The 25,793-nt window shown below is 43.3% G+C and overlaps 1 protein-coding gene across 7 annotated transcripts in view; it reads left to right on the top strand.

Moving 5' to 3' along the window:
• LOC111081792 (syndecan) overlaps window positions 1-25,753 on the top strand; it is a 103,719-nt gene extending 77,966 nt beyond the window's left edge. For 2 of the 7 annotated variants that reach the window (XR_005967513.1, XR_005967512.1), the window contains exons 3-10: window positions 2,006-2,137; window positions 16,557-16,698; window positions 17,321-17,869; window positions 20,866-21,030; window positions 21,104-24,140; window positions 25,176-25,297; window positions 25,355-25,436; window positions 25,502-25,753. Coding sequence is in view for 1 of the 7 variants with exons in the window: in XM_041591813.1 (XP_041447747.1) it covers window positions 2,006-2,137; window positions 16,557-16,698; window positions 17,321-17,869; window positions 20,866-21,030; window positions 21,104-21,276 (1,161 nt within the window). In the remaining 6 variants the exon portion in view is untranslated. Of the gene's footprint in view, window positions 1-2,005; window positions 2,138-16,556; window positions 17,023-17,320; window positions 17,870-20,865; window positions 21,031-21,103; window positions 24,146-25,175; window positions 25,298-25,354; window positions 25,437-25,501 lie in introns of those variants that run through there. The other 5 variants (XR_005967514.1, XR_005967516.1, XR_005967515.1 and 2 more) reach the window with 5 other exon arrangements.
• The last annotated feature ends 40 nt before the right edge of the window (window positions 25,754-25,793 follow it).

The following is a 25,793-nucleotide window of genomic DNA, read 5'->3' as shown; positions in this document are numbered from 1 at the left end:
GGAAAGCCTCCCGAGCAACAAGCCACTGTTGGGCCATACAAAGAAGAAGGGACCGCAAACTGAATGGAAAACTTCGTCCTTGTGGCACGGCAACTTTGGAGTTTATCTCCAGCGGTTATTCACACCTATGGGCGGAGAAAAGCCAGGCAGATTGGCAGATTGGCAGACTGGCAAATTGTTTAGTGTATGCGAGGAGGCACAACCGCAGCCCCAGAATGAAAGACGTCATCACGGCGGACTTGACAGGCCGCCAAAAACTTAATGCCAGCAGAGCAGCAACATCAGCAGGATGTTCCGCAAGAAGAGTCGATGACAGGAGCCAGAGACCGAGCCAAAGGAAGGATGAGGAGTCAGAGGCTAGAGTCAGAGCCAGAGGCAAAGACAGGATAGGGATGCAGAGCGCAGAATGGGCATCCAAAGCTTCTTTTGACAACTTTGACTTGCCGCCAACTCCGGGGAACATTCACGGGGCTGCTGCTAATCTGCAAAAAATAGTAGACACTTGCAAAAGACGATTACTTAATCCGGTTAGCAGTTTGTATCGAGGGGGGAAAAGTGCATCAAAACGAATCTGTTTGCACAAACTTTGGCCTCGCTTTTGGCTTATAAAATAGAAGGATTGGAATTCAAACGGGAATCATCCGAGGAGGAAGAAACATTGGAGTGATATAGTATTGTTTATGAAGTGGAAAGATGTGATATAATGCAGAAAATCTGCGAGGAAATGAGGATTAGAGTGGAACTTATTTCAAAAACAGAAAATCTCATCAAAAATGAGTCCTCAGAGTGGGATAGGACAAGAAGAAAAGGCAGGAAATCTGTAAATGAAGGCTGCTACGGGAGATACATGAATATTGAAGGAGGAAAAACCACATTGATATTAAGATATAATTGCATTAATATTGAATAAATAATAGTGGCTCTTGCATTTCAAATAGAGATTAAAAGTCTGTGGATACCCGACGGGTGAACAGATCCATGGACATCGTGTCTATTTCCCCATTCGTGTGAGTGGCTCTCATCGTAAAGTCTTCATCAATTCCCACTTAACTGAAAAAAACCCAACAAAAATAAAGGAAATGCGCACGATATTTCCCACTGGCTTAATGAGGCACAGCAGGAAGCACACCAGGACCACCCCTCTGCAAAACTCTACTACACCACATCCCCAACCCAACCCTCCCAAACCCTCATTTCTGTTTTTTATGTTTGACCATAAAATGCGGACAACTCCTAGCCATGGACGTGAACGTGGATGTGGATGTGGATTGTGAGGCTCCATTAATTATGCAATGTCCGGACGGGGCCGAAAAAAGCACGGAGAAAATCGGCGACTTTTTTTCCACCACTTGGCAGGTCGTAAAGGGAAAGCAGAAGCAAGCAGGGTTACAAGTAGAGGGAGGTGGCACACAATTTGCATTTCCCATTGATTATCCAGTGCATCATTAAAAATGCATTTAACACTGACGGCTGTTGCGCCTGCTCCGGCTTCTGGTCCTCCTGCTGGCATATACTATAAGAATTGTTCTTAATTAATTGTATTATGCGGTGCCCATTCCACTGTGGACCATGAACCATGACCACATCAATGACCACCGACCACGACCATTACCATTACCATGGCTCCACACTCGTACTCGTACTCGTACCCATTCGCGGAGTCAGAAAGAACGGCATTTTTCATTCGTATTATTGATGGTTGCATCCGTTGCCAGCCATGCACTATGCTAACTGCGTCCTGTTCCTTTCAAAAGTGGCATTTCTCTACCGCCGCCTCATACTGGCAACACTCGAGCATTTCCAGTATTCGGCAACTTTTCGGACTTCCCCTCTAATTAATTAAATGAAAATATTTGCATTTGCCTCCACAAAAAAAGCAAAAATGTTACCGTAAATTAAAAAAGTTCTGCCCTCTCGTCCCGCACCCTTTTGTTCCTTCCCCCCTATATGAATATTATTGTTTGAATAACCACTCATTTTATTTGGACGTTTTCTATATTTGCAGAAAACTGTGAAAGCATCGGCTGCAGAGCCATCCGCTCTATCAGGAGGAGCAGCATCCCCGGCGGCTTCGGGTCCCAGAGATGCAATTTATATCGACGATGATAGCATTGAGGGCTCTGGCGGACATGGAGGGGTAAGTTTTTATTCCCGCCACATATACACATATAAATTAGTTAATTAAATTTAGCATTCTGTTCGAAAGTTTGCCATGTTAATTCCGTAATACCATGGCCATGGAAGCGGCTTTGAATGGAACGGTGTGGGCAGGGTCACTGGGGGACTCTCTTACCCACTTTGCATATCGGAAGGGTCCACTCGGCTACTCTTAAATTCTCCTTTTTTCCTCTCTTGAACTTAAAAATAACTTTTATGCTTACTTTTATGTTCATTTTCACATTGTCTGTTCCAACAACTTTTGCGGTGTTTTTTTTCTGAATATTTTACTTTTAGTTTCTCATAAAATATTGCTGCTGCTGTGTGTGTCAAAAGGTAAAGATCATAGCCGAATCTTTATAACCGGTACCCAAAGAGTATGCTGGGTGCTGTATATATTTATGTAAGTACTCGTAGAAGCTGAGTACCGGGTAGTAAATATATATCTTTGAACTGAAATGAAATGGCCACTGGATGTGAAATATTAATATTAAATCACCATCTATACGTGATATGCTTATGGATAGATCCCATACCAAACCTACACATATTTTATGAGTACGAAACGCACTGTACTTTCAGGCTGTCCAGTTTTTGTTGTACCACAGTGGGGGGAATATAAAAAAAGTAGACAGGAAAAATTGTTCACAGGAATATCTGTCAGGTGGTGGGAGGACGCATGTACTATGCAAAATATGTGTGCCACAAGCTTGTTATATAATCAAAACTGTATGTTGAAAAACTCATTTGTTTATGCGCATGAAATGTTAATGTTCAACACCTTTTTTGCTTTCATGCATGCGAATGAATCCATGTGAGGGCCGAGAGTGTGTGTTTGTGAAGTCTGTGGCATGTGAGCGACATTTGTTGAAAAGTTTTTTGACAGCATTGCGCTTACACACTCACGCGTACAGTCACATACTCATACGTGCACACACACACACACACACACACACACACACACACACACACAGAGGACGAGGACGCGTCAATTGTTGGGCGAATACTTTTGATTTGCTTTTAGCACACATGCCATACACTTCCCGCTCGCCCTGCAGCCCTGCTTACCCTCTCTTTTGCAACGCCATTCCTCCATTTCTTCTATTTCGCGCTGCCACTCCTACTTTCGGTTTTTCTGCTCTTCATGGGGGGAAAAAAAACTAATTAAAATGCGTTGAGGCTGCTGGGCTGCTGCCACAAAAAAAAAAACGAAAAAAAAACCCAGAAATAAACATAGAAAAAGTTTAATTAAATTCTTTGTGATTTTTGTTTTTATACACCCTTGCAAAGAGTATCCTTTACGATGCTATCAGCCAATCCGATCTAGTCTCGATGGGATGTATATATCCTCAGTTTTGAAGCTATTTTATATTTCTATTCCCTTTGCTTTATAGGCAAGGGTATTTGCTTCCTAAAGATTATTCAATCATATATTAAAAAACTGCAATTAAATTTAAGTTTTCATAGCTTCTAGCTAAAGTTGATCGAACATCCTTTAGCTGATTTGGAAGAATGGATTTGCCAGGGTAACCAAGACCTCGGCTTGCTATCCTCTTCGATTTTCCCCGTTGTTTTGCTTGACGTTTCTTGGTTCCCGATTTCTTTTCTATTGCTGCGTGAATTTAATTACAAATCTTGTTCCCCTTACTCTACCGCTTTCTCTGCTGCTCAACGATAAAAAGAGAGTAAAAAAGCGGGAGGGTAGGAGAAATTCAACGAAGGACATACTATATAAATAGAAAATTGGAGGGAAGCGGAAAAGCGAAACTTTTAGCGGAATTCAATCAGGGGTCGCATACTTTATCGAGTAACTGTGACTAGATCAACAAGCGGACAAAGCTCTATTGGCTTTTGGTATTAATTTTGCATGGCCATGGGCGTAGCAGGAGAGGAGTGGACGAGAAATAGTGGGAGCGAGAGAGGGGGTCTAAACTTTCATGCTGTTGGACATTTAGCTGGGATTTTCAGGTTGGGCAAAAAAAGAGGGGTATAATAAATAAAATCCCGTCAAGCAGGATTTTTTTTTTTTGCACTGCAGACTGTCGTCTGTCATCTTTTTCTCTCTCTCTCTCCCCCTCTCTCTGTCTCTGTCTGTCTTTTGCAATGTGGAATTTTCTAATTTCCCCTCGCAACCCCCCAACCCTTTCCGTTCCGTTCTGTTCCGCTTTTTGCACCATTTCCGCTGCGGTGGTGCTGGCCAAGGCCTGCTCTTGGCATGTGCTGTGAATGTCCTCCGTCCTCCTGGCTGCCATCTCCCATTACTCCCTTTGCTCCCTTCATGGACGAACGAATGTGTTGGCATTTTCATGTTTTTATGCAACTGACAAACGTGGAGACGTGTCTCTCATGTGCTGAATGCTCTTTTATGCTTACCCGAAAAAACAAACAAACAAAAAAAGGATTGCATTACCCTACAGGGTTTGGGTAACCCAACAAAATGCAATTTATTATGCGCTCCGCTGATCTTTTGGGGCAACTACACGACTCCCGACTGACTCTTTAATGTGATTAGGCCACAAAGTCTTGATGGATGGATCTCTTTCCACATGCCTGCTGCTCAAAACTCTCCGTCGCAGAACTGTATTTGGTTATTCATTGTTTCATTATTAATGGATCCATTCTACGAGTATTTCGTTTTGATTCCTTTGCTGAATTATGATGAATTATTTGCTGATTATTCACTCAAAGTTGTACGGATTATTATATGTCATTCCAGTGGGGTTTCTAAGGCTAATCAACGTTGCATATGATTAATGATCTATCAACCCTCTGTGATTCGGCGGGTGTGGGAGTCGGAACAGGGAGTGGTTAAAGCCTCTCTATGGAAGCCTCCATGGGGGAGCATGTAGGGGCTGTTAGTGGCATTTAAGCCTGCCTGCTAAGCGGGCGAGTCTTTAAGTCAATTTTTGGGGGCCGTATCAACAGGATAATGAGCTTTGGTTGTGCATACACATAAACGCATGAAACGCAAACGCAAACATCTGCATCTGATGCTGACTTTTCCTGCTTCCCTTGTTCCCTGGTGCTCCATTCTGCATGGGTTTTTGGTTGTGTATTGTTCGTTTGTTTGTTCTATGCCGCATGCAACGCACTCAACACACGCAGCCTACAGCTCAGCACCATGGAGCAGCGCACGTTGCATTCCGCATCCCGGCATCTGTTTCGTGTAGAGGGAGTGGTCGGTCGGTCGGTCAGTCGCTCGGTTGTGTTTGTGATGTTGCACCAAAGAGCTTGTTGTAGGTCCTTGTTGATTAATAACGTGCACATGGCGCACGTGTTTTTGTGGATGGCTAAGAGAGGCAAAGCCATTTTGCATGCCACACACACACACACACACACAAAGGACAGCCAAACTAGAGTAAGTCTCTGCATTGGTATGCGCAAGGTACATCAAATGGATAGGTACCGCTGCTCTACAGAGTTCGTGGAGTGGAGCCCACATTGTACATGCTACCTCTGATATACCCTGCATATTTGTGTCCATATCTAGAGCGAGAGAGACAGAGAGAGAAAAATGTGCATTGACAATAAATTAACATCGATTGACATGGTAATGGGTGGGGTGGGGTGGGGTTTTGGGTGTGGTGAGGGGGAGGGGGAGGCTGAGACTGTTGCCCGGGATACGCAGAGCATGCCCCAGTATCTGCTTGAAAATGTGTTATGTAAACAGGTCCGTTCAGCCCTTCCTTCCTCTGCCTCTCTCTGTTTCCCCATGCTCATGTTCTGTCTCACACTGTTTTTCCCAGAAATATGTTAACAGCTTTGATGATGTGATTTCGATGATGTGCTGTTGTGTGGCATTGCGAAATACTCTCATATGTTGCCTGTCCAGAATCCCATTATGTCGTTGTATCCCGTATCCGACGGGCAGGATACCTACCTCCTGCCAGCAGCCAGCCGCCCCTCCGTGCTTCTGTGCTTAAGTACATGCATATAATTTCCAATGTCCCACAACACTCTCGTATTCGTATCCATCGTTGTGCTCAAGCTGTCAATATCAGTTGCTTACATGGGAATTTATTGGGCGACAGCTCCTACATAATACATAATACATGGCACACACACACGCAGCCCAGCCCAGCACACGACTGTCAAGCGGAGAGGTTCTTAACCGATAGAACCATTGAAATTTATTGAGATTGTGAATGGTTAACCAACGCCCCAGGAGGAGACACATCCCAACAACCCCTCCCCTACCATGAAAGCTCTAGAAAACAGAAAACAGACTTTATAATGTCACTGCAGAGAATCAGAGAAGGAGAGGATAGAAGAGGATAGGAGGACATAGATCCCCCACCATTCATTACTCAATGTCGGTACTGGCTCTGGTTCTGCTTTTTCTTTTGCTTTTGCCCAACATTGGAGTACAAATGATGCTGCATTATTTCACATAACATAATTCCCACAGTAATCCAAATGAGTCTGCCCCGAGATGGGTCAAAACCCAGAACACAAACACAAACAGAACCCACACAAACAACATGAGTAATCCGAGGCCATTGGGGCCAAACTGTTTTTTCGGCTGGCTCCCTCATAGCTCCCTTTTTTATGAGACATCTGTCGCTGCTGCCGCTGCTTCTGCTTTCTGACGGTTTGTTTGGTTGCCTCTTCGTGTGGCACGTTGGCCTCTGCATTTCTATTGAATTAAACACCCAAAAACAAGCGGGGAAAACGGAAGATTGGATGGACTCTTTCTGCTTAGCTTATATACGATAGATGGTATACACTATGCAGGAGAATGAGGGAATTTACAGATAATCCACAGATGAAAGAGAACACCTCTAGAAGAAACACAAGGGGATAACTTGAACATTTGAATATGCTCTAATCGTTTGTTATTTCTATTATAATTAGCATTACAGGCACACACATTAAATGCCACATTTAATACATATTAAATACCACATTTAATGGTAATAAATATTCACCCCTCCCTCTTTATAGTACACTGTCTTTACCCACGCCGGTTCTCTATTCAAATCTATGGTTTTCACCTTAGGGGAGTTCTCCTTGCAAGCTGCTTGCAAAAGTTTGCCATTTCGCTCTCTCCACTACTACAGAGTATCCGTATCCCGCACAACACAATGGAGTCCCGAACATCAAAACAGAAGGTTACAAGTCGCATACAAATGCGTAAACACAGACGGATTGTGTGGTGGGGGGACAATGTGGATGGGGGCCGCCATAACATTTTCGAAGCCAAGCGAAAAGTCATTGTCAAAGTTGACGACGACCACGGGCGGAGATGTAGATGGAGAGCCGAAACGTAGATGGGGGAGTCCGGGAGAGTACGGCAGCGCGCGAGTTGGTTGTGGCAATGGCAATGGCGACGATGATGATGATGGGGGCGTTGTCGCCATTTTGTTTTCTCTGTTTGTTTCTGATGTTTTGCGCATTGTATTGCGAGAGCATGAAAGGAAGGAGCATAGCAGCACCAAGAGGCAGAGGCAGAAGCACATATAGAGTATAGCGAGAAGTGGGACAGGACAGAACATCGCCTTGTGGCGATGTCTAACCCCTCTCAGCCCATGTATAATTTATGCCAATAAATTCGCTTAACTTTACGACAATTTGTATGCTGCAAACTCTGCCATAAAATTCACTCGCTTTAAACTGGAGTTGAAAGAGACTGTTGCAAGGGGGGAGGGAGAGACAGCAGAGGAGCGAGTAGATCGTAATTTGATTTAGGCCTTGGCATCACAAATTGATTTTCCGCCCGGTCTCCCCCTTGACATAAGTGTCTTTGATGTGGATGCATAAATTTCAACGATTATCCAGGAATTTGATTGCCGTTTCCTGTCTCTGTGTCGGTGTGTGCGTGTGTGTTGGCCACTCTGCTGCCCTGCTGTTCGATTGTTATTGTTAACGGGATGTGCTTCAATTAGTGCAACGTTTTGCGGCATAAAAGCACTCGAAGCACTCCAGGATCCCATAACGAGAGCTGAAATTGCACGAGGGAAGCCAACAGAAGAGCCTGCCCAGTGGGGCTTCATCCTGGTTAGGTTTGTGCGGCAATGGGGGGGCGGGGGCACGCTTTGAATTGCAAATGTTGGGGCAGGTAACGGTGACTGGCAGGGTAGATGGGGGAGGATCGCTTCAATTATGTAGCACGGCTGCCGTCGCTTTCCCGCACAAAACGGATAGACAGTCTTGGGGCTGGAGCTGGAGGATGGGGCGTCTCTTGAAGGAACTGACTTCGGTTAGAAGAAAGACCAACCGTTCAAAATGTCTATGACTTTGCTGCATGAAAAACCTACAGGCTCCCCACTATTTTCCTCGCTCCTAACAGCCATTTGTCGTTTGTCAGGCATCTCAGGGGCTGCTGGTCCTGCGGCTGCTCCTGCTCTTTCTGCTGCTCCTTCTGTGGTTTCACGTAGCAATTTGACTTGTAACCGCACACTTGAGTGTTGCTTGCTTTTAGGCGCAACGTGAGGCAAGTTTGTTGAACCTGACAGTCGCTCTTCTTTGCTGCTGCTGCTGTTGCTGCTGCTGCGTCCTGGGTCAAGCAACTTCCACTTCCATGAATAATTCAGCATTTTCTATCCCTATTTCTTTATGTTGCTCTCACTTTACTCTCTGTCTCTCACACCATCTTCATCTTGTTCTGCTGCCTCTTCTGCTGCTGTTGTTGCTGCTACTGTGCTGCTGCGACTGCTTCTCGTCTTTTGCGGCGTGGTGGCACTGTTGCCAAGTTAATTACATTTGTTCGTGCAACGTGCAACGCTAGCCAGCCAGGCGTTGATAGCATTTGTGAGCAGCTGTGGCAACTGAAACTGCTTTGTTGCCCCTCAATTTGAGTGCGGTGGCAGAGATGTGGCAGGGACAGCATGGATTCGGTTGAAGACGTGGCAGTGGCCGAGGCGGTGGCAAATGCCGAGCACCGAACATCTCATGCATATTTATTTTGATTGCATTGCTGCCTGTGACAAGGTTAACCACACAAGTGTATATATGTATGTGTATGCGCCCCATTGTCCCCAATCAATCGACGTACAATATGTGCTAGATTAAATATGGAAAACCTGTGTATATATTCACTAACAGTAGACTCTAATTGCAGTTCCCACGAACCACAACATGTAAATGCACGCACAAAGAATGTCCAACACATTCCAGCAGCTCCGCATAAATTCATTATAGATCATTTAAGCACTAATGAGGGGCTCTTGTTACTGTAGCCGGCGGGCGGTACATGGGGTCTGCCTCACTGCTTAATTGCAGCTGCAATTCAAGGGGTGCCGTGCCTTTTATTTTGGGGTTATAGACTGAACTTTGGCAAGTATTCTTAGTTTCCCTCAGTTTTACTTAGTTTTCGAGTTTCAAAAATCATTAAAAAGTTTTCAATTATCCTTGAACTTTGGTGGAATATTTGGTGCTTTCATCATCTGCTTTCCTGTGTCATATCTGTCTTTTCGGTGACCTCCTGCCAGAGCTTACACCTTGTATCGGTGGATCGATCAAGCGCTCAATCATTGCTCGATTATTTGTTTCTTTTTGCAGACTCACATTTCGATGCATTAAAGTTTGACATTCATTGAAGTGCTTAAGTGCTGTGCTAGTTTTCATCCTTTGCAATTTTTGTTCTCTCTCTCTTCACTAATCGCATTTCCATGGCTTAGCAATCCGCTTATGCCGCATGGCTCCCCCATTCCCAACAATTATGTGCAGCCCATCGCACAGTCGATCTCACACTTGACTCCCCCCGTCCCCATCCCCAGTTTGCTCTCCTTCTTTTAATTTGTGCCTCTCTCTCTCTCTCTCTCTATTTCTGTGCCACAGCCTCTGACTGTTTCTGCCTCTCTGTTGCTGGTTTCCGTTCCCATTTTTCTGTGCTTTGGATTTTCTCGCTGGCTTTTCTTGTCAGTTTCTAAGCTTTTGCAATTGACTGAACAAGAACTGTTAGGGCCACGCCCATTAGCATTGTCGCCCATGAGTTGCATTACAATTTTAATGATGTGCAACGCTACCAGAAGGATAAACATGACTGGAAGTGCAGTAGCTGGATAGGGCTGAAGCTGAATCTATAGATGTAGCAGAGCTGCAAGTCACTCAAGCTGCAAGTCTTCAAAGTTCCTCCTGACGGAAAAAGGGAAGGGGGAAATCGCGCTCATCCGTTGAGCACATTCCCATGCGTGGAACCCCATGGCTTTCCCCGTAGTTCTGTCCCTCAAGCTTCAGCACACACTAAGATGGTGGATGCAACCCAATGGCGCAATTAAAATGCAAAAACTTTAGCGAAAGAAGCCAGAAAGCGGCAGAGGCTGACTTTGGGCTCACTACTTGGCTTAGCTGCAGTTTATGCCTGAAAATTATAAGAACAAACAAAAAATGTTGACTTTTTAGCTGCAAAGTTTTGGCATGCAGAGGAAAATTACTTGAGGGACTTCAGAGCCACCGCTCTATCAGAGAGTACCCTGTAGTATAACGGGTGCATGCAACTTCTTTAACCCGGAAAGCAGTACAGGGTACTCCGATCAAGTCTGATTTGCAAAAAGGATGCGAAAAAAAGTTTACTCGAGTCGTCAGTTGCAGGCGACCCCACGCCAAGGCTGAACCGATTTTGCAATTAGCATAAGTAACAAGTAATCCAGAGATCTGGAGTAAATGTTCCAGGGAATATCCCCAACATGCCTCACTGCCCCTTCCCTGTCCCTTCTACCACATTTCATGGCGCTGCGAGCCCTAAGCTCATTTATTAATTGCCAGCCGCAGAAGTAGGTTCAGGAAAAAAAGGAAAAACTCATTGCCCTTAAATGAAAATTATTATTTATGACAAAATGGTGGGGGGAGGGGTGGGCCAAGGCAGGCGAGAAGTGTAAGCGAACACAGATTTACTTTTCCACTGGTAATTTAGAGCCTGGCTAATGCTGATACGACTACTCCCTGTGCCGCTGCTCGGCATTTAATTTATTTGTGCGGGAAAAACCATAAAAAAAGAACGTGAAACTGGAGATGGAGGCACCAAAAAAAAGAGAAAAATACGAAGTAAAACCTGGGTGCGGTTATTGATTTTTCCGTTTGCTGATGAGTCGGAACTGGCGGACCTGATGGAGCGAAGAGCAGTAGCTCCTGATTACGATGGAAATGGGAATGAGGATGTAGATGTAGATGGGAATGAGGATGCGAATGCGGATGATGATGATGGCTATAACGATGCGGTGGCCAAGGAGAAGCCCAACGCTTCGTTGCGTTTTGTTGCGTTGGCAAATTTGTGTTCTTGTTTTTTTTTTTTTTGCTCTTTGGTAAATCGAATGAGAGATGGTGAAAAGGGGGTTAGAAAGGAGAGCGAGAGCGAAAGAGATAAAGAGAAAATGCTCGGGTAGCGAAAATTGTGTCAATTGAACATGAAAAAATCATTAAAGCGGTGCGCGCAAAGGGAATTTAATGTACAACAGGAACAACAGGAACTTTAGAGTGGATATTTATTCCGGTTGTAATACCTTTTGCCACGATACACTTTGCAGCCGGTGCATGGCTGGCATATAAATCTCTGATGGCTGATAAAAAGGTAAATGCCCCAAAAGGGGAGGCCTCGAATGAAGGATTCCTGTGCCCGTAACCCGTTGGAAGAACGTAAACTATAAAGCCCGATAAGATATCCCCATGAATTAAGCAAAAGGCAAGCGCTGACAGACGAGAGCTTGATAAATGGTGTCAGCTCCTGGTTGACGGACGAGGCGCTGCAATGCAGCTGCCAATTAAGTGCCACATTATGGCACACTGCTGCCGCAGGCGGTGGCAGCAACAGCAGCAGCACCAGTGTCAGGGGCAGCGCGCAGAACAATATGCAACAGCGTTTGGACAACAAAAGAGTTATTCGTGCTGCAGATGGAATAGAGAAAAGAGAATAAAAAACAAAAAAGAACAAACGTGGAAAATAAAGGGAAAACTAAGCAATTGTTGTGCTGCTGCTGCTGCTGCTGCAAGGCCACGACACAATTTTCCCTTGGTATCTGTGTGTGTGTGTGTGTGTGTGAGTGAAAGTTTCGCAACTCTTGAGATGCATTCAGCAGGAAAAAACATCCACTTGGTGGTATTTTTTTCGTTAAACTTTTTCAATTTTCTGTGTTGCATGCCCCGTGTGATGCTCATTTGTTGCATTTGTTGTTGCATTTAAAAAGCAATTATTTCGTGCAACGAAAAGCTCCGTGTGGAGCATAAGCCCCCAAAAAGACAATGAGAATTGCATGTGGCACGAACATCCCTGAATATGGATGAGTGTCTGCTCTGCTCATTGGATTACGCTTTGCTCCAATCTAAATGTAAATGACCAATCGGAAAATAAGAAGTTCTGCAGAGGATGGGCGGGCGGTCATTGTCTAAATAAAGCCGAAAGATATCTTCCAGCTGGAAAATTGAGTTTTCGTTTAGTTCGTTGAGAGTTTCTCTGTCTCTGTCTCTGTCTCTGCCTCTAACTATTTCTCTTCTCAACTTTCCTGCTCTTTCTCTCTCTCTCTCTCTGTTTCACTCATTCTTTCCCTGTATGGAAACCAAAATTGCAAGTTGCATGTAAATAAATTAGAACTACCTCCCTGCAGAGGAGCCCCCAAGCAATTATTGAGGCATGCCGATTCCAAAAGCAGGAAAAACAAAGCTTCTCTCTGGCTATCAATTTTCCCAAGGATTGTGGTTACCCCAGGCCCCTCATCTCCTTCCCCTGACCTTCTGTGTGTGTGTTTGTGTGTGTGTGGCTGAAAAACTTTGGCCATTTCCTTTGCAAACGGAAGTGTATACCAAAAATACCAGAATGCAAATGTTTAGCAGGCCACTTGGATACTTTGGATCCTTTGGATTCAGGACCAAATGTTACGTACACAATGCAGAAATCTCAATGAAAGGCAGAGAATAAAAGGAGTGAGAGGAGAAGAGAAGCAAATGGGGTCAAATCTGCCTCCCAAAAATCCAAACAGCCAAAGCCCTGGCCAACGATTTTTTCCAATGTTTTTTTTGTGTGGGCAAGAGAGGAGGTTGGTGAAGGGGGGGACTTGGAAAAACTCGGTCAACTCTCGAGTCACGCACTTTGGGAACATTGTCAAATCGACAATTTACTCGTTAGGATAACTTTTGTTGGCAGGAAAACTTTTGGAAAACATTTTGTGATGCAGCAAATTGAAAGCTTCTTGTCTTTTAGTTGGGATTTTAGTCGGCACCGCCGATGCTCGACAGGATAGTCAGTAGGGAATACTGTGTGTGGACACTGTTGTCGTTGTTGTTGTTATGAATTCTATCTGGTTGCAAGTCTGTTTTATGATGGCAATACGCTCGCAAATTTAATCCATGGCATTAATTATGCTTAAAGAAGTGGCAAATAGTGTTGGGCAACAAGGGAGAGAAGTCGGAAAAACTTTTCTCCTTTGCGGCCATGATAATTTTGTTGCCTGATGTTTGATGGAAATGTGGAAACAAGTCGAGAAGTGCATGGCATCAGAGTCTCAGTCTCAGACTGAGACTCTTGTTGTTTATGCATGAAACGTGCCTGGCAGCCTCTGTTCTCTCATCGTGCAGCACCCTGTGGCAACACCACTCCGACTACCACGCCCCCTCTCCCCCGCCTCCTGCCCTGTTTCAGTTGAACGCACTCACTGACACAATTTGCACTCATTATGGAAGCTCCGAAGGTTGCCGCTGCTTTTGTTCCATCTCTCGCATCGTTGCCTTCTCTCATTCAGCTTTCCCTCGAGTTTTCTTTTGCAAGCAACTAGTTTTCTTCGCTCTTTTCCCGGTCCCTCTTTCTTCCTTCGCTCCTTCTGCCTGCCAGTTGGAATTTTGTGAAGTTTTTAAACGCTTTATTGAAACAATTTCCGGTTTATGGAAATTTTGCGCCAGCACAGAGTACGCGTGACAGGCTCGTATTTCATTTTCGTTGTCATATATCAGAATGGTGTCAAGCATACGCCATGTTGGCCAGCCCAAAACTGCCAAGAGGGTGGTGCCGCATAGTGGACGGGCATGCATGTATGGGGAGAATGAATGGGTGTGGGGGGTGTGTTGAGTCAGCTGCCAGCAAATGCAAATTTAATGCGGAAGAAGCGGGAGAAAGACGAGCCACGTTTCCTTTCCTTTCCATTCCATTCCATTCCGTTGCAGTGCGCCGCCTGGGCAGCAGGTGGCCAAAATAGTGGACGAAATGACATCATTTAAATTCATGCATGACCCACATTGCACCACCTCTCTTCTCCCAGCAGTGGGTGTGGTGCAGCATCTGCCATCAGCACCCACTGCTCCTTGGCATTCGCCTCGTCCTCGCAACTCGTATTTTATTAACAAAGCAATTTATTGCATAAATTCAAATAGCACTCTGCAGGCCACAGTTGCCACAGTTGCCGCCGCAGCCCCCCCACCACCATGCATCATGCACCATTGATCTTTGTGGCAGGAGTGGGAAGAAGAAGGTGGAACTTTCGACTTTGGGGAGCAGGCCAGAGGCATCGCCCCTGGGCAAGGGCTATGAAAGTGCAATTTTCGGGGCAAGTTTTTGCCTCTCTCGAAATGAGTTCATTTAGCAGCGAAAACTAAGAGCTAAGGAGGCAGCATACAGCAAATGCTCTGAGCAAGAGGCTGCTTAGTCATGCGGCAAAGCTGCCACTCGGCACTCAGCCTCACGCCGCACGCCGCTTGCTGCTCGCTGCTTGCCCCATTCCGCTTGGCATGCCCCATTTTCTGACTGCTAATTGCGGCATAAATCAAGCGGCAAAACAGCGAAAGGGATAGAGGAGCACGCTCTAAATAAACTCGGGCAGAACGAAAGTGTTGCAAGCCATCCTCCTACATTCTACATCCTCCATTCTCCCTTGTGGCGGCATGCAGCAGGACAAACATTTTTGTTGCCTCATGCTTTATGGCCACTTCTGGGGCGACTCCTGTGCTGCCGCCATTCTCCATGTGCATGGTGTCCCTGGTGGATATTTATGAGTACTTTGGTCAAGTGTTTGCCTAGTGGATACCATTTCTGTGGAAGCAAGCGTGCGGAGAGTGTGCAAAGTGCGGGGGGACTTGCGGCCTGGCCTCCGAAACATGATAAATGTGTGGATGCTCCGAGTGCACAACGCGACGTATACGCAATACGCAAATATTTTAATTAAATTTCAAACGAAACGAAATGAAATGAAACGTAAGCAAACAGCAGCAGCAGCAACAAAATCTGAAATTTCTCGTCAAAAATAAGAGGAAAACGTATTTGCGAGGATTATGTTTGCTTATGTCTTATTTTTGCTATACCCTGGAGAAGGAGAATGAGAGCTGAATTATGGATATATGTATGGAGATTACACTTTCTCTTTCGTTCATTTTGGAAATTCTGCGAAGATGAATTCTAATGAAAAGTACATTGTATTGGTAGTGCAATCTCTTTGCCCGATCATCTTAGTAAGTTCTAGTAAAAAAAAAAATAGAAAAATATAACCTAAGCAGTTAGAACCTTAGTCCCAACATCATTTTTGATTCTCTTCCACCTAATCCACGTCGAAAGGTAAGTCTGTTTCGTTCCCACACACAAATGAGAGATACTGTGAGATACTTTTGTATCTGTAAGATAATTTTGTATCTTAGAGATGCACAAGCAAACGATACTTGTGTATCAGTAAAGATCCTTTCTTATCTGTCGGATACGTTTGTACCTGTAAAGGCTCTGCTGGAAAATGTAATATAAATTATGTTTTATGGGTGAAGCAGGAGAGAAATTGAATTGCTTTCACTCTACAAATTACTCAATTTTCTCATTATGAGTACTCATGGCCCTGTCTTCTATCTCCCTCTCTCTCTGTCTCTTTAAGCACTGGCTATGGGGCGGGTCAACAAGTGTCGTTAGCGCTGGCCAAATGCCAAGACAATGCCATCGTTTTGTAGGGCATTTCATAACGCGTGGAGAAATTCAATTAAGTTTCTGTCCTCTGGCCCCCGATCTGCCTTTCTATTTTTGGGCCACTGTTTTTATGGGCAGAACAAACGGCAAACGAAATTAAAGTCAATAAACCAGCCCTGGAGGCTGCTGCTGGGGCTGCGGCTGCGGCTGCCACGGAGGATTGTTGCCCCGCTATCCCCCGACAATTGGCTCTGGTCACAGTTGCTGTGGCCCTTTGGGCCTTACCCCTCCTTCTGTCTCTCTCTCTCCCTCTCTGTGGTCTAAGTGCTCGTTTCGGGTCACAAATAAACCGCAAAAACCCGTCACAGTCACAGAACCGCAGCCAGACAATGGCCCATATGAGTGGCCCAGCCCCCAAAACATAAAGGAAGACCCACCCACAGGCAGTGCGGACATTCAAGGACATTCTCGTATTATTCTGTTCTCCATGGAAATGGCTGCCATTTGTTGCGCACAAGCACTTGGGAGGGCCCCTGAAGATATGTTTTGAAAACCCTGAGCTAATTCCCATTTCATTGTGCCTTCTTTATGATTGCAGATACACGACGATCTAGAGAAGGATCCGGACTATTCTGGCTCTGGCTTTGGACCGGATGACGAGGACGCCGAGCCGGACCATCGCCCGACACACGGTTCGCACAATACACGCATATCGCAGAGTGGCGGCTCCAGCATAAATAGTAAGCATAAATCGAACGACAACAGCCACAACGACGACCTCGACCACATATCGAGTAGATTCAACAACAACAATAAGAACAACCTGAACCAAATCGACAACAACAACAGCCAGAATATTAATAACAATAATAATAATAATAATAATATTAATCCCAACCTTAATAACAATCACCATCCAGCGAATAGTGGCACAATCATTGGTAGTAGCACCACAGCGAACCATAACAGTAATCAGAATCACATCGGCGGCCAGAGCGGTGGCATCATCAGTGGCAGTGGTGGTGAGATCGGTGGTCATAGTGGCACTGGCATTAGCACAATCGGTAATGATCCAGCTAGTTTTGTAGCTATTCTAAGCGAGACATTCTATCTTCTACTATTTCCACTACTCCACACCACACCACATTTTAGTTCTCCCAAATCCAACAATTACACCGCCAATTCAAGATACAGAGACAACAACAGCCACAGCCACAGATACAAATACAAATACAAATACAGTTACAGTCATTGCCAGCTTAGATTATAGTTATGTTAGATCTAGAGACAACAACACTAACAACAATTCATTCACAACATCTACAAGAACACGAACACCAACAACCCCATCTCTATATCCAGCAGCTCATACACCAACCCAAACCTCATCCACAACCTCAACAACAACAAGCAGTTCACCAGTAACGACAACCGGCAGCAGCAGCAGTACCACCACAAGCACCACGACAACAGCGGCCACAACTACTTCCACCACAGCCGCCACGAATCGCACCCAAACCACGCCTATGCCCATTGTTCTCGAATCCTCTACAGCGAGCCGTCCTTTGCCACACTTCCCTGCCTTCGATGAGGATGAAGATCTCGATGTGGAGGCGGAGGCCAGCGGCGATGTCATCGATGTGGAAAGAGGCGGCGAGGGCGATGACGAGGGCGAAGACGAAGACGAGGGCGACATTATCATTGATCATCCCGAGCCCGAGAAGCCGAAGCTTGCAGAGCCCGTTCCCGCTGGGCCAAAGGATAACGATGGCGATATCGATAGCGAAGATGGTGATGGTGGTAATGACACTGATGATGATGATCGCATCATCGATGTGGATGGCGGCAATGAGGATAGAAATGGAAATGGAATCGGTGGCAACGATGGAGACCTCAACACAGAGCGCGGACGTCAGTGGTTTTTATTTTTACTCCTTTTTTGTACTTTCTTTTTATGTTTTAATAATTCTTTCTTTGTCTATCTGTTTGCGTTTGCCTTTGATTTTATGTTGTTTTGTGTTTCATTGCTGCTTTTGTTTTGTCCTCCACCATCCCTCCATCTCAATACGATTCCTTTTGTGTTGTTTCTCTGCCCCGCACATCCTTTGAAGAGGATTGCATTGCTAGAGACACCAATGGTAGTATCTCTGGCACTGCATTGCTTTTATCTTATACCACATTATATTTTTATATTTAACATTATATTTTATTTAAATTGTTTAAAACACTTTAGCACACTTTCAACAGCAAACAAAGTTTTCTCGCTTGCATTGTAGTTGAGTTCTTGGGTATTTGGTTTGGTTTCTGTTACTTTACTTAGTTTGATTGGTACAATCGATCCACGCATTCAAGTATATAGATATTCTTCCTTACAATTATTACATATATATATATATATATTTGTTAAGTTTTACCTTAGTTTTTCTCTACTGCGCGCTCTGGCAACTCCACAACGAACAATGCTGCGGGTTTTCCTTTTGTGTGGACATGTACATGGAATCCCCACACCGCACACCCCACCCCGACAATACAATGGCCAATACACCATAATGCCCACACTTTCATTCTGTGACCAATTCTCATCCATTGACCATACATTCATTCCTTCATTCATTCATTCAGTCTGCTTTTGGCATTTATTTATTCGTTCGATTGGAAAAACTCCCGCAGAGCCAACACAAATCCATTGGCTCGACCCTCACGCTCATACTCATTCTCATAGACTTTAGTGTTAACCCTAGGATAAAGCTACTCTAAGTCAAATAATTTAAGAATAGTTTAAGAATCTTTCATATATGTACGTATGAAAGCAAAACGGTAGAGGGGCATCCGCCATCCATCGATTCATCGATTGAGATGCACCCGCACTCCATCAAGGTTCAAGGCATAGAGAGTCCTGCCCTAGGCCCAAAGTTCCATTAACATTGTCGCGACTCCCAGTCGCATACCCGCACCCACACCCCCAAAGAACAGCCATGGAATCGCACTAAGCCGCACAGTGATTTTGTGCTTTGTTGCTCTTCGAGTGGAAAGCACTTGGAAAGCGCTCCTCCCAGCGCTACACTTGAAATGAAATATCACCAAGTCCCTGGCAGTGGCAAGGAGGAGCGCCTCCAAATCCACTCTCAAAAACTCTCAACGACTTCGGGGCATTGTTGCTCTTACCCCGAGCCCATCCATCCTTTGTGTGTGTGGCAAACACTATTTATGGTACGAGGAGGGAGCACAAACAGAGCCTAATGGGAACCCAGGAGTGGATAGGTGTGTGGGTTGTTTATGGCCAGCTTTGATGTTTGTGCCTGTGCCACGCCCCGAACAAACACGAAACTCAAATCATGTAGCATATGGCAGGCAGGCGTCTGACACAACACAGCAGGACCACAATTTCGGGCATAATTGTTTACAGCTGTCCATTTGCCCTATAGAGTAGAGCATTAAATCATGCAGTTACCGCTGCTAGAAAAGCCAGCATAAAGCGCATTTCTCACCACCCCACATCCAATCGAACATTGTAGACACCCAAATGGATACACCTTTATTGGCCTCGTCCAAACAGAGAGACAGACAGACAGACAATCAGTCTGATGGATAGACACAGGCGGGAATACTCTTTCACAAGATGAAGTCCAATTTCAAAATCAGAAGATGGCAGAGGGGAAAAAAGCAAACATTTATAGCTTCCTTTGGATTTTTCGTCGGGCCAGACTCCCCTTTGAGATGTGCTACGATAAAGTTGCAATGATTTGGTTGAGTTTGAAAGGCGATTTGGTCCGATTATGTGTCTGGGCCAATTCAATAAGCCTTTTGGGCATTACCTAATTAATATGCCACCCCCTGCCTAGCCCACTCCGCGTCAATCTACTCCCCCAAGGGGTGGAGCAAAACGAAGCACACACATGTGTGTACATACATCAGGGTGGGGTTCAGGGTGGAGTACAAGAGCTAAACAAGCAATTTGTTTGTCTTAAGCATTGGGAGGCCAAAGCGGATTTGGATCCAGATGGAAATATGAAAACAGAGAGGGCGGATGGGGGTTAAACAATGGCTCAACAAAGAACAAAGACCAATAAAGTATGTGGGTGGTAGGGAGTATATGTGCGTGTGTGTGTGTGTGTGTGTGTGTGTGGAGAGGCACTGTCAATTAAATTAATTTAAATTCACTTAATTTGACAGCCAAATTGGCATTCAAATTGCTCTTCTTTTTCAACGTGTCGCTCTCGTGTCAGATCCGGGAATACTTTAGAGGTGTTCATGGGTTTCCATCTGTCATCCTAGATACGAGTATGTGGATGGAAAGTACTCGAAACTGCGCTCTCCTTAAGCTGTAGATTTCCGCCAATGAAAATTTGTCACAATTTCCTTTGCTTATATGTAGCTCCTCCTTACTGCTAACTTTTTTCATTTGGCCAGAACTTTTCCGGATTGCTCATTAGCGTGAAATGAGCTCAAGAGTTTTGTTTGTGCGGGCGGGCAAACAACCAGACAGACAGTCGGATGGGAGAATTGTGCACTCCACCCGTTTATAGAGGCTTCGTAGGCTAGTGGTACATATAAGTCTTAGTCTTAGTTTGGCATAAGGTATCCTTTGTACTCGTAATCGTAGTCCCGAATCAACTCTACTAACCGTAAGCCTTGTATATACCGCATAATGATTATTAACACACGTACACACAAAAACACACACACTGAAACAGATATAAACACTCGATCCGATCGGAAATCGGAGTACTCATGCCCAACAACAACTCTATGTCTCCACTCTTACACACACAAACACACACACACACTCTGTTTCGTATTATTTTGCTTGCACGTCATGGGCATTCTCGTAAATGGATAATTGTAGTCGCCGGACTTGACTCTCAAATCTCATCTCTCTCTGTTTCTGCTCTATTTTCTTGGCACAGCGGGAGGCGGCAGCAACGTGCACGAGTTGGACCCGAACACGAACGTGAACAGCCAGCCCTCCGACACGAAGCCCGTCGACCACAGGCCCAACGGCAACGAGGTGGTCATCATGAGCGAGGACGATCGCACGTCGAGCTTCTTCTCGCAGCCAGGAATACTGGCAGGTAAGAGTTCATCCACTCCATATCCATCCAACAATCTCTCACCACATATATTCTCTCTGTTATGTATCTTCAGCTGTCATTGGCGGTGCCGTGGTTGGCCTGCTCTGCGCCATTCTCGTGGTAATGTTCATCGTGTACCGCATGCGGAAAAAGGACGAGGGCTCCTATGCCCTCGACGAGCCCAAGCGCTCGCCGGCCAACAATTCCTATGCGAAAAATGCGAACAATCGCGAGTTCTACGCCTGAGATAATGGCACATCGCGCAGGTATTAAGTGAGCCATGAGTGAGGATCCACCCGGATGGAGATCCATCTCGAACGGGATCAGGATCAGAACGCAGAAGGAGATGACGGCTCATCTAGATACACTGTGCGGAGTGTGAAGTGCAGACGGAGCAGCGACATCAGCAGCCATCTGACACAATGATTAATCATCTGCAACAGAAAAAGCGAAAGCAACAAAACTAACACAAAATCAATGGAAATCGAAGACATCTTCGGATCACACACAATTTTTCGTTGGGGGGTAAACGCATTAAACGATGAACAACCAAGTAAAAAGTGCAGAAATTAAAGAGGAAAACATAAACAAACAAAATTCAAAACTTACCTGTAAGCTAATGCCGGACGGATAACGGAGGAGGGCGACTTTTCTAATTAAGTAAACTTTAAGCGACGAAAACAAAAAGAAAACCAATATCAAATATGAATGGAAACGCACGCAAATCGTGCGAAATCTAATATATAATTAATATATATTATATGCATAGTGAAACCAATATAAGGGCGGGCAAAATTAAGCGAATTAATTATGAATTACGAGTATATAGAGCAAAGGCAGGAGGAGAGCGAGAAATAATACCTATAACAATGCCACACCACACAACAGAGGCGCATATAAGCGACTGCATGGACGATGGACAGTTTGTTCTGTGGATGGTGACAGAGACAGACGCAAACGCATATTGAATACACATTTATGAATAACGAGTATATGTTAGCTGAATAATGGAAGCGATTTGGATATATAACAATTATACACCCACACTTGAAAGAACCCCAAATTTAATGTTCACTTCCGCCATCAATTCACACCACGGAAAAAAGAACAAAAAATAATCCGTTGGGAATAATTATAATTGCGAATTGTACGGCACATAACAAGCGGAAATCGATGCATAAATAAATGTTTTTAAGTTATACATAAGCAAAACTATGTAATTATTAGTGTAATTCCTAAAACAAAAACAAAAAACAATACAAAAGGAAAATGCAAAACAAAAAAAGAACTTAAAGAGAAAAACGAAAATTACTAAATGAAGCAAAACAAAAACAGAATACGAACACTCTCTGAACCTTCCTGACAACTAAAGAAACTAAAAAGTAACGAAATTCAGAGAACTATTTCTACTTTTTTCTAGAAAACACACAAAAACTTGAATATTTATTGAAATTGAGAATGAAAATGAAAAACGAAATCGAAATCGAAAAGTATAAAGGGACATAATACGTCTAGAAAGCGATTGTACATTAATTTAGAATTTCATATGGGTTTAAGAGTTATTCGGCCAGTCCTCCTACGCTCGACTCCACTGCTTCTTCCATGGCTAAGAATCAAAATCGGATTACGCATTGATTTTAGTGCATTTATTTAGTTTTTACGTTCGCTGTCGATGACAATTGTTTAGTTTTGCAAGCAAAATACAAGTGTGCGAAGTACGAAACACAACACAATCCAATCCAATCCAATACCCCATGCAATAGTAAAAATTAATTGTTAAGTTTACAATTGAATTGAAACGCAATCCAGCAGGAAATGTTAATGACTCAGCCCTCAAATTAGCTGCAATACTTGTTTAATTGTTAGTCAACCCATATTCTCTCCAGCTCTCATGCCATATTTTCATTGCGAAAAGAAGTTATAAGAACGAAAAAATACTAATACATAATACATCTATAAACAAGTATATATAATTAGCAACATAAATCAATTGTGTGTGTAATTGTGTGTAATGCATAAATAATTAATTAAACATATACATACATACTACTACGGCGACAACAGAGCGTGCACCAAAGGGGGAAGGAAGCTCTCGAAGAACATCATCATCATGGGTACATACATATATACATATGTATTTACTCGTACTTCCCCCAAACCTAAACCTAAACCCAACTGAAACTCACACAAAAAAAAAAGAGAACAACAGCCACAGACACAGCCACAGCAGCAACAGCGACAACAAGAACTAAACATTATTCTGAATACAACTTTTTCTACACTGTAAAAAACGCAACTGCAACTCTTTTGATATGTACGAGTACTATGTTTTGTCCTACTCTCGACCCATAGTACCTTTTTGTCAAATTTTACATCAAGTTATTTTGCTACTTTGTAAGCGTTTAGTTTGTTAGTTTTTTTAAATGCGCTGAATGTACTGAGAAATTGGTTTTGATTTGCTAAATAAACTGGTATAAAACTAATTTAAACAAAACAGAATATACTCTACTCTTTATGTTTTAAGGCAAATAATATACCACTAATACATACTCTATTCTCTTCTTAACCAAATAAATTACGTAGCGAAGATGAGATAATCTTGCAAAAAATGTAGATACCCCATGACAACTCGACCCACATACATATGTATATCCAAATATATTTTCCTTGAGCTGCTTGAAATCCAATCAATTGGATATCATAGTAAGCGCTCAGAAATACGTGCAGGAATATGGATTAGAATTCATCATTCAACAGATTACAGCCCACTAGTCAGTCAACAAAAAATTCAGATCTAAAAATTTACAAAATTTATAAATTCCAAACAGGAAACTAAATTTTTAAGTTAATTTTTTGTATATTTTTTTTTTTGCCAAAGAATCTTTTTCTCTATTTTTCAAATTCAAATTTTCAAGTTAAAATGTGTTTGTGTTGCGATTGCGCGTCATTCGATTGTTGGCCCGATAAAACGTGGTGTATATTCTTTGGAATATGGAACTCAATCATTGGCTTCATCGGTATGGTGTCAACAAGTATGATGTTGGACAAAGAATTGTCCAAGCCAGTATCGAAAGTGGACTTCGGTGATCTTGGTGAACTTGGTTCCGCAGGTGAGTAATGACTGATGAAGGTGCTCTGAGTGTAAAGCGAGCAAACCGATTGATAACACTACTCGACAAAATCGAACTTTTTTTTTCCTCAAGGATCCAAACCGACTTTTTCTGATAGATATGGGGCTTTAAAATTTTTTAAAGAATTATGGTTTTTTTCTAGCAGAACTTTTTTTTAAGAATTTTTGAAGTCTGGTATTTTTTTTTAAAGCTTTTTTCAGAGGTAGCGCTTGTTTTTTTCACATAACTCTAGTATCTTACGTCTGGTTGTAAAGAACTTTGCTATTTTGAAAAGATAATTAAAACAGCTAGAAGTTAAGCCCAAACACTTTGTGATTACAGCTTACCGTCTGGGAAATATAATACATTGAAATGCAAAAATTATGATTTTTGTGCGGTATTTTTTACGAAATTTTGACTTTAAAAACTTAGGAAAAGTCGAAAAAAAATTATATCTTGTGCCCTCTATTTTTTTGTGTATAGGTGGGTTAATTTGGCGTCGTTCAAGGTATCGCTCATTAAAATCTATGGAGAGACTTTGGAGCTAAAATTCGTTAACCAAACCTAAAATATGAAAAAATGAACAAAAAATACCTTTTGGAAGGTTGCGAGCTCAACTGCCCATTGGGAATTGGGATCGCGATCAGCCTAACGTACAACCCTTTTTCGTTTGCTTTGTTCCCATTGGCAGCCGGGGGGGGGTGCTTTCAAATCGCTTTTCATGTATTTCCCAGACGGTAAGCTGTAATCACAAAGTGTTTGGGCTTAACTTCTAGCTGTTTTAATTATCTTTTCAAAAAGCAAAGTTCTTTACAACCAGACGTAAGATACTGAGCTATGTGAAAAAACAAGCGCTACCTCTGAAAAAATTTAAAAAAAATACCAGTTTTCAAAAATTCTTCAAAAAAAGTTCTGCCATAGAAAAAAAAAAATATCATCAAACCATGTCTAAGCCCCAAATCTTTAAGAAAAAGTTCGTTTTGTTCCTTGAGGAAAAATCGTGTTGACTAGTGTAATTTATGTATTTATTTACAGTGAGAGAAAAATATGGCCAGGAATTTAGAAGCGAAACGACAGTTTGTGTCTATGTTGTAATACTTATATGTGTTATAGTACACTTGTTGTCTGGGATATTCATACTTTTGGGATTGTTCTTGGTAAGTCAAAGTTCTTAGAATTTCAGATTTCCTGATCTCATTGATTTCACTTCGCAGAACATCAAAATTTTGTTTTCATTCGGGAAAGGCATGAGCCATGTTTTGCCATGGGTTTGTATTGGCTCGATTATTTTACCAAGTAAGTGTCACATTGGCATTGGATCAGGCAGATTTATATAGATACCATGTTTCTGTTGGTTTCAGTTGTGCAACTCATATGCTTATACAGGGTGTGCAGGTACTACAAAGAGATGTGATGGCAAAATATTAAAAATTTCCCAACGCCCCAATCCCGACAAAAAAAGTTAGAATCGTTCAAACGTTTGGCTATATTCTGGTTACCTATCTCCATCGCCCTTAGAAAAAAGGCTTGCCGATGTATGACAAAATTGCAGTATTCAAAAATTTCGCAGTATAAAATGTAGATCAAATAAATTTTAAACTTAATTGCGCCAAGAATGGGGTGTTCATTTTTGATTCAATTTCATTCAACAGG

The sequence above is a fragment of the Drosophila obscura genome, unplaced genomic scaffold, assembly GCF_018151105.1.
Source record: "Drosophila obscura isolate BZ-5 IFL unplaced genomic scaffold, ASM1815110v1 contig_151, whole genome shotgun sequence".
Taxonomy (NCBI): domain Eukaryota; kingdom Metazoa; phylum Arthropoda; class Insecta; order Diptera; family Drosophilidae; genus Drosophila; species Drosophila obscura.
This window is presented reverse-complemented; position numbering and strand designations above follow the sequence as displayed.